Source organism: Tenrec ecaudatus, chromosome X (assembly GCF_050624435.1).
Source record: "Tenrec ecaudatus isolate mTenEca1 chromosome X, mTenEca1.hap1, whole genome shotgun sequence".
In the NCBI taxonomy this organism is placed as follows: Eukaryota; Metazoa; Chordata; class Mammalia; order Afrosoricida; family Tenrecidae; genus Tenrec; species Tenrec ecaudatus.
The window spans coordinates 23,806,466-23,815,487 of NC_134548.1; the positions used below are offsets into that span (position 1 = coordinate 23,806,466).

Here is a 9,022-nt window from a genome sequence, read left to right on the forward strand (position 1 = left end):
CTCCAGCCAGACATAGTGCAAACGAGCATCCCTCAAAGGTCCTCCAAGAGGGAGAGGGGCAAACTGGGGACTGGGTGGGTTTTGGGTTCCTAGAGCAGGGCCCTCACAAAAAGTGTGCATTGACAGCCGTGTGGATGTCAAAGCCAGGGAGGCATCTCCGTGCTGAAGGGCTCACACCTTCCCTTTTCTCCTTGTACAGCGGAGCCAGCCGGCTCACACGTTGTCCTCTCCAATGTCTGCCTGCTGCCCTTGCTGAGAGTCGTCATGCCTCGCCATCAGAAGAGTAAAGGCCGCTCAGGTCACAAACGTCGCCAGGCCCGGGACCCCGCTGACGCCAAGAGCGTGGAGGGTGACCAGGCCTCTGACGTAGAGGAGGAAAACCCCTTTGCTCCCATGCCTTTTCCTTTTGAGGAGTCACCCCCGGGCTCCCCTGAGGATGAAGGCCCAAGGGTGCCGCACGAATCCCTGCCCTGCACTGTGGCTGCTGAAGAGGCTTCCTGTCCAAAGGCTGCTGACCACTCCCTGACCCAGACCCAAGGTGAGGGAGATGCAAGTGCTCCTGTCGCCTGCCCAAGCTCTGCTCTGGGTTCTGAGAGAGACCCCATTGGCCGGAGGTTCAACATTTTGGTTCAGTTGCTTCTGCACAAGCATAAAATGAAAGAGCCCGTTTCCAAGGCAGACATGATGAAGGTCGTCAACAAAAAGTACCAGCAGCATTACCCTGAGATGCTGAGGAAAGCCTCCTTGCACATGTGGATCATCTTTGGCCTTGAGATGAAGGAAGTTGATTCCCGAAGCCAAACCTACGTTCTGGTCAGCGTTTTGGAGATCAGCAGGGAAGAGATGCTGTTTAACCCCAGGGGATTTCCCACTATGGGGATCTTCTTGCCTGTCCTGGGCCTGATCTATAGGAATGGCTACCAGATCAGAGAAGAAACCATGTGGGGATTCCTGAATGCATTGGGAATCTTCGATGGAAAGTGCCACTTCATCTATGGAGAGCCCAGGAAGCTCCTCACCAGAGATCTGGTTGAGGAGAAGTACCTGGAGTACCGTAAGGTGCCCAACAGCGAGCCTCCTTGCTATGAGTTCCTGTGGGGTGCCAGAGCCCACGCGGAAGCTAATAAGAAGAAAGTGCTGGAGTTCTTGAAGATGCTTGATGAGATCGACATCAAAGAGTTTCGTGACCTCTTCGAACGCACGTGGCGCGATGAAGAAAGGAGAGTGGCAGCCTCAGGATGCGGTGGCACTGGGGTTAATGCCAGGGCCAGGGCCCGTTTCAGAGCCAAGTCCAGCAAGGCCATCAAGGCCAAGCAGGCCAGCCAGGCTTCGGCGCAGCCCACCACCTCCTCGGCAGTCCCGGAGTCACCTGCTTCTGCTGCTCCACCTGCCACGCACCTGGCTTCCTCAGCCTTGCCACCGAATATAGGACGAGCGAATAGCGTCACTGTTGGGTTGAAAATGTTTCTTATTCATCATCATTGGAAAACATGGAGCACATGGCTGCCTTCATGTTTATCCATCACACATCCTTACACTATCTATTGAGCTGGGCGCTTTTATTTATTACTGTTTTCTATGTTTTTCCCCCCAGTTGAATAACGTTGTTCCTTTTACTCAATGTTGGCTTAGACTCAGTTATATCTACCTGCAAATGTTGCTACCTGTTGCCTAGGTTGTGTTTTGACCAACAATGCCTTTGATCAGTGAATTGGGTGATTCCTGGGTGATCTAGCTGTAGTTAATGCAGCATGAGGGTTTCGGGAAGCTCAGGGCTCACAGAATGCCACGTGGTTGACTGCGCAAAAGGTGGAGAGGGGCCATGTCAGGGTCCCTGATTGTAATTTTCCCCAATAAATCACATATGTGACTGTATTTGTTTAGTTTAGGTAAGAATGTCAGAGGGAAAAGAGGCGGTGACATGCACGCGTTTTTGACTTCTCTTTGATTTGCCAAAAATGGTACCTACCGTGCATCCTTTGAAGTCTTCAGGCTGGTATTGAGACCTGGCGCCAAAGATCATGTATTCCCTTGTTAAAATTTGTCCTGTCTGACAGCAATGATGAATCTAGAAACCACAGAGCTACTCTTCATGACTTGAGCTCCGAAGAATAAAACCCACATGGAGTTACCACATTGAGTTACAGTAAAAAACCTGGGCCAGGCCCCTTTTTGTCCATGAGACACTTGGATCTCAGAGTAGCTGGCCATGATAGCTAAGGGTGCTCAGATCGGAACTGCAGGGGTTTGCAGGTCGTTGGAATAAGTGAGAGCACACTGGGGTGAGCACAGTTGGTCATTCAGTTTTAATTTGTGTTCTAATATCCAGGCATGGCCTGCAATAGAGCCTGCCTCTGAGCCCAGCCTCAGGTGGTGAGTGAACGGGAGAGTCATCCCCATTTGGGGAAGGACTGACAGCTGTGCAGGGCTCTGGTTGGCAGTGCCCTTGAAATCCTGTGTGGATTCAGGGATGACTTGATACTCGCTTGATGTGAGTATGATTTCGAAGAGCCCAGGTCATGGCCCGTTCCCGCGGGATGGGGGCTTCAGGGATCACACAGAACGTTAGGGATGGAATATGTGGACCCACATTGCGAAAACTCCAAAGGAAGACACGAATTTCAGCCCTGGTTATAACGAAGGGAAGCTGGGATGTCATGGGCTGAATGGGGTACACGGACCCAGTCAGCAATGCTTGGAGCCGTGTGTCCCATTCCATTACAGATGTCTAGACTCAGCTCACTGTCAAAAGTACACCTTTTTGCATGGGACGACTATTTCTTTCCCTCCCCCAACATTGTTACCTAGTCCCACCAAAGAATAGGTGCTCTAAAACTTCATACGATTCCCACGGTTATAATGCTCATGGGACACAGGTTGTCGTCCTTAATTTATTTGATCTGAGATAACGTCATGGGTACCAGAAGTTCATTTTTGCGAGCTATCAATGAACCCCAGTGTGTCCGTCTGGTTGATTTGTAGAAAGAAATCCAGGGAGACTCCTATGTGTGTAAGAGAGTGTTTTATCCAAAAGTATTTGCATCTTAAGGAAACATCGCAGGCCAGTCCAAATCAAGTCCGTAAGTCCAATTGTACAGCTTACATCCTAAAGGAGTTTATAAATTCTTCTTGAGATTCATATGACACATGCTATGAGGCGCAGGGCCGGGAGATCACAGGACAGTGGATGGAAAGTCCTGTGGGTCCACTGGCAGTGGGAGCATCATGGTACTACCGTGAATCCCCATGAGGCTCCTCCCTCAGCTGAGCTCCATCCCATTTGTCCACAGAAGGTGAAACAGGGAGTGATCTTATCTCTTCGGCCTGAGCGGGGAAGACAGGAGGTTTCAGAAGTCTGAGGAGAAGGCCGTGTGCAAGCACAGGCATGATTGGTTTTGACCTGATGGACAGTCTCCACTCAAACCCTGCCCTCAAGTTGACAGGTGGTGATGAAACTGCCTTGCCCACTGAGCAAGTACCCGCAGCTCATGCTGTGACAAGAAGGATATTCGCAGGCATAGTATAGGAGAGCTCCCTGGAAACAAGAGGAAGGCTCTCACAGGAGTCTAAGGCTGGAGGCACTTGGGTGAGAATATCCAAACCGGTGGATGAGGAGGAAATTGGCCTTTAGTGCAAGTTTCTTACTTGGAGTGTGCGCAGTCAATGGCAACCCAAAATGTCCATACTCACGGTGCCTTGGATGATATCCATGCACTTCTTCCTTTGAGAAGGAGAAGGGTTCTTTCTCTCTGTCTCCAAACTTCACTGTTGTTTTCAGATTGTGTCCTCCTGTACAGAGGAATACAGTTTGTCTAAGCACAGCAAAGCTCCCTGCATTTTGGCGTAACAAGGAGCTCTGTATTGTATAGTTACAATTGGACATTCTTTTCCAGTCTCTACCACGTCTAAAACCACGGTACCATCAGAAGAACGACCATCCTCCTCTTTAAGCGTTTCACATGAGGAACTTCTAAAAAGATTGAGGAAGATTTAATGCGGACCCAGGCATAAAAATATAAACAAACGTGAGCGCACACGCGCAAACTCACACAAACACACACACACACACACACACACACACACGCCATAACTAGGTGAGTGGATTTGGAGCTCACACTTAATGGCAGAGATCAACTTTGGAACATGGGTACCTATGACTTGGCCCCGCTCGCACCCTGTCTCTCAAGAAGTGTTTACTGGTCAGATCATTGCTACTGGGACTGAGGTGGGGAAGAGAGACGGGGCCTGCAGTCAGGACCAAAGGGGAAAGGAGAATAAAAGCCCCCAGTCCCCCAGGGAATATGGACAAGTGATGGGAAAGGTCTTCTTATCCGACAGAGTGGCTTGTAGGGGTGCTTGCTGCTTCTGTAGGCAGTTGGAAATATTCCACCTCGTCATTGGAAAACCTTCTGGATCCTCCATGAAGGGTTCCCGTTTTTCCTCCGGAGAGCTTTGCTTCAGACTGAGGGCTGTCTGTGCTGCATTCTGTCGTTGTGGATGGGCCGTTTGGTGTGTTTCTTTGACGGTGTTGTTTTCTTTTTACTTTCACCAGGACAGGTGAGATGACCAGGGTCTAAGGCTCTTTGTAGAACAAAGATCAGGCTAGCATTCCTTGACGCGCAGACGTGGAAAATGGAGCTCTGTGCACGTCCTCCCCCAGTTAGGGCTCTTCCCCTCGGAGGATCTTGAACGCAGACTACAACTTGGGTTTTAGTGCACTGGCAGTCCAGGGCGTGATCGGCTCTCTCCCTAAGGACTGTGAGTGAGCACGAAAGGACTCCTCTCTGCGAATCAGTGGGACTCAAGCGTCCCTCCCCTGACGTCACGTGTCCTCGAAGCTGCAGTATCCTTTTTGGCCCCTGCAGGCTCCCAGATTGTCTTCTGAGCAGGTGACGTTAGCGGACTTCCATTTTGGAAACGGCCCTGTAAGCGAAGGTGTTGTCGTTGGGGAGCTGCGTTCCTTCCTGCCTGCCGGAAAATTCCACGGGCGGCTCCGGAGTCTAGGTGAGGCCCTTGCATGCATTTCAGGGTGTTCCCGGATCCGAGTGTAGAATACCAGTAAATACACTGTGTTGTTTTCATCTCTAGAGTCAAGGCCAGGGGCACCTTAGACCTGCAATGTCACGTTGACCCAAGGGTCTGTGCTTCGGTCTAGCAGAGCGAGCCTTTTCTGGAGAGGAAGGGGAATAAGACCCTCCCTGGAGGTCAGGCATGGACCCTGAAGGATGCGGAGTGAATGAGTGGACCAGAGCCTTGTGCTCACCTGTGAGAACTGCACTCCCGGAAGAGTTACAGGACCACTACCCCTCATGCCCCCGCCCCGGTTTGCATCCCGCCCCTGAACACAGCCCCTAGGAAAAGCCGGTCCCTGTCTGGATGTGGGGATTAGGTATGAGGGACAAAGTCCCATCCTTGCTTGTGAGAGCCCCAAGGGAGCAGAGAGAGGAATTCAAACCCCCACCCCAACTCAAAGTGTTAATCTCCAGTGAAGAATGAGGGGGCCATGTGATTGAGAGTCCAGTAGGTTCCAGAAACCTCCCTGCACAGCTGACTTGCCCTCGTTGCCCACCTCCCTGTTCAGGCCCCCCAGCCCTAAACACTCTAAAAGATCCTCTTGCTGCTGTAGCCCTCTCTATAACAGAACCCTCCTGTCTAGGCAGGGCTAGCCTTTAGACTGAGGGCCAGGGACACAGCTTCGCAGTCCATCTGCCTCCCAGCAATGGTGTGCTCAGGAGTCAGCAAGACCAACAGAACCACCAAGTGAAACAATAATGTATAAATTTTCAAGGGTTCATCAGAGAGGGATGATGTGGGAGGGACAGGGAAAAGTGAGAAGCTGATACAAAGGGCTCAAGGAGAAAGAAAATGCTTTGAAAATGATGTTGGCATCAAATGTACAAATGTGCTTGACACAAAAGATGGATGCATGGATTGTGATTAGAGCCGTACGAGCCCCCAAGAGAATGATCAGAGAAAGTGGAGGGGGAGGGCTGTCCGGGATCCAGCAACCCCTTTGACTCTGGGAGCCCAGGACAAAACTCTCAAGTATTGTTGCCTCTAGTCACCTGCTGGGAGGGTCACAGGCAGTTGAGGCTTTAATTTCAACTCCATTCAGCTGATGGAGGAAGAACAGAAGCTATTCTCCCTGGGGATGGTGGGTCCTGTGGTTACTCATTTGCTCACAGGGATCATGTTCTGCCTGGTCATGAAGGCATAAGGACAGTACTGGAGTACTAAGGTCCTTAAGGAAGCCAGGGAGAGAAATGTCTGTGTGTGCACTGGACACACAGACAGCCTTGAAGAAGTGGAGTCCAGTGTCCTCCTTCAGTTTGTACTTGTATGTCCCCATTGCATTGGAGGTGTGTGGTGCACAGGAGCAATGGGAACAAGGTGATAGGCCTTGGGAACATTTGTTGCACTGGCCCTGCAAATGAACTGTGAAGACCCTCTTCCTGCTCCTCATTGGAGTCCTTGCAGTCCGTCCCATGATCGACCCAGTAAGCCCCACTCCAGCCAGACAAAGTGCAAACGAACATCCCTCAAAGGTCCGCCAAGGGGGGGGGAGCGAACAGGGGACTGGGTGGGTTTTGGGTTCCTAGAGCAGGGCCCTCACAAAAAGTGTGCATTGACAGCTGTGTGGATGTCTAAAGCCAGGGAGGCGCTCCCTGCTGAACTGCTCACACCTTCTCTTCTCTCCTTGTACAGCGGAGCCAGCCAGCTTACACGTTGTTCTCTCCATCACTTGCCTGCTGCTCTTGCCGAGAGGCATCATGCCTCGCCGTCAGAAGAGTAGAGGCCGCTCAGGTCACAAACGTCGCCAGGCCCAGGAAGCAGCTGATGCCAAGAGCGTGGAGAGTGACCAGGACACTGAGGTAGGGGAGGAAAACCTCTCTGCTCCCATGCCTTTTCCTTTTGAGGAGTCACCCCCAGGATCCCCTGAGGATCGAGGCCCAAGGGTACCGCAGGAATCCCTGCCCTGCACTGTGGCTGCTGAAGAGGCTTCCTGTCCAAAGGCTGCTGACCACTCCCTGACCCAGACCCAAGGTGAGGGAGATGCAAGTGCTCCTGTTGCCGGCCCAAGCTCTGCTCTGGGTTCTCAGAGAGATCCCATTGGCCGGAGGTTCAACATTTTGATTCAGTTGCTTCTGCACAAGCATAAAATGAAAGAGCCCGTTTCCAAGGCAGACATGATGAAGGTCATCAACAAAAAGTACCAGCAGCATTACCCTGAGATGCTGAAGAAAGCCTCCTTGCACATGTGGATGGTCTTTGGCCTTGAGATGAAGGAAGTTGATTCCCAAAGCCAAACCTACGTTCTGGTCAGCGTTTTGGAGATCAGCAGGGAAGAGAGGCTGTTTAACCCCAGGGGATTTCCCAGGATGGGGCTCCTCATGCCTGTCCTGGGTCTGATCTATAGGAATGGCTACCAAATCAGAGAAGAAACCATGTGGGGATTCCTGAATTCATTGGGAATCTTTGATGGGAAGTGCCACTTCATCTTTGGTGAGCCCAGGAAGCTCCTCACCAGAGATCTGGTTCAGGAGAAGTACCTGGAGTACCGTAAGGTGCCCAACAGCGAGCCTCCTTGCTATGAGTTCCTGTGGGGTGCCAGAGCCCACGCGGAAGCTAATAAGGAGAAAGTGCTGGAGTTCTTGGAGAAGCTTGATGAAATCGACACCAAAGCGTTTCGTGACCTTTACGAACGCACCTGGCGCGATGAAGAAATGAGAGTGGCAACCTCAGGATGGGGTGGCACTGGCCTTAATGCCAGGGCCAGAGCCCGTTTCAGAGCCAAGTCCAGCAAGGCCATCAAGGCCAAGCAGGCCAGCCAGGCTTCGCCGCAGCCCACCACCTCCTTGGCTGCCCTGGGGTCACTTGCTTCTGTTCCACCTGCCGCCCACCCGGCTTCCTCAGCCTTGCCACCAAATGAAGCCTGAGTGAACCACTTCACTTTCACGATGAAAATGCTTCTTACTCATCAACATGGGACAACATGGAGCACATGGCTGCCTTCTCTTGTACCCATCACGCCTGTTTATGCTGTCCATTGAGCTGGGCATTTTGCTTATTTATTTAGTTATTTAGTTAGTTATTTTTGTATGTTTTTTATCAGTTGACTAATGTTGTTCCTTTTACTCAATGTTGGCTTAGACTCAACTTATATCTACCTGAGAATGCTTCTCGCTGTTTCCTAGGTTTTGTTTTGAACAATAAAGTCTTTTGTTAGTGAATTGGATGATTCCTGGGTGATCTAGATGTAGTTAATGCAGCATGAGGGTGGAGGGGAGCTCAGGTATCACAGAAGTCCACAATCAATAACTTAGACCACGTGGTTGTCTGTGCAAAATATGGAGAGGGGGTGATCCAGGGCCCCAGATTGTATTTTTTCTCAATAAATCACATAGGTGACTATATTAGTTTAGTTTATCTAAGAATGTCAGGGGGGGGGGGGAAGAGGTGGTGATGTACGCTCCTTGTTGACTTCCCGTTGCTTTGCCAAAATGGTACCTAGAGTGCATTCTTTGGAGTCTTCAGGCTGGTACTAAGACCTGGAGTCAAAGATGATGCATTCCCTTGTCAAAAATGTGTCTGGTGTAACAGCAATGATGTATCAGGAAGGCACAGAGGTACTCTTCATGACGAGCACAAAAGAGGAAAACACACTGGATCTCGGAGTAGCTGGCCATTGTAGGTAAGGGTCCTTGGCCTGGAAGCGTAGGGGTTTTCAGGTCATGAGATGGGAATAAATGAGAGCACATTGGGGTGTGCACAGTCAGACATTCAGTCTTAATTTGTATCCTAGTATCCAGGCACAACCTGCAATGGAGCGGGCCTCTGAGCCCAGCCTCAGATGGTGAGTCAACTGGAGAGTCATCCCCACCTGGGGCAGGACTGACAGCTGTCCAGTGCTCCGGTTCCCAGTGCCCTTGAAATCATGTGCGGATTCCATGTTCTATTTGGATCATGGATGGGGCGTTTCTCAGGGATGACTTGATACTTGCTTGATGTGAGTGTGTTGTGG

General features: G+C 51.0%; 2 protein-coding genes across 2 annotated transcripts; both read left to right on the forward strand.

The window, feature by feature from the left end:
* Positions 1–264: 264 nt before the first annotated feature.
* On the forward strand, positions 265–1,548 carry LOC142433205 (melanoma-associated antigen B1-like). The gene has a single exon (XM_075538304.1). It carries the CDS (start codon positions 265–267, stop codon positions 1,546–1,548), a length of 1,284 nt encoding a protein of 427 aa, XP_075394419.1.
* A 1,030-nt stretch (positions 1,549–2,578) lies between these two features.
* Positions 2,579–7,937, forward strand: LOC142433206 (melanoma-associated antigen B1-like). The gene is made up of 3 exons (XM_075538305.1): positions 2,579–2,671; positions 4,866–5,004; positions 6,706–7,937. The coding sequence occupies exons 1-3, from the start codon at positions 2,579–2,581 to the stop codon at positions 7,935–7,937; spliced, it is 1,464 nt and encodes a 487-aa protein (XP_075394420.1).
* Positions 7,938–9,022: the final 1,085 nt, after the last annotated feature.

What these genes read in the sequence shown, in the direction of transcription:
- LOC142433206 (XM_075538305.1), top strand. Translation starts at nt 2,579, where the DNA reads ATGTGGACCCACATTGCGAAAACTCCAAAGGAAGACACGAATTTCAGC. An exon ending in GATGTCATGGGCTGAATGGG is followed by an intron (nt 2,672 to 4,865) that starts GTACACGGACCC and finishes TGGCCCCTGCAG; the next exon opens with GCTCCCAGATTGTCTTCTGA. An exon ending in CGGGCGGCTCCGGAGTCTAG is followed by an intron (nt 5,005 to 6,705) that starts GTGAGGCCCTTG and finishes CTCCTTGTACAG; the next exon opens with CGGAGCCAGCCAGCTTACAC.
- LOC142433205 (XM_075538304.1), top strand. Translation starts at nt 265, where the DNA reads ATGCCTCGCCATCAGAAGAGTAAAGGCCGCTCAGGTCACAAACGTCGC.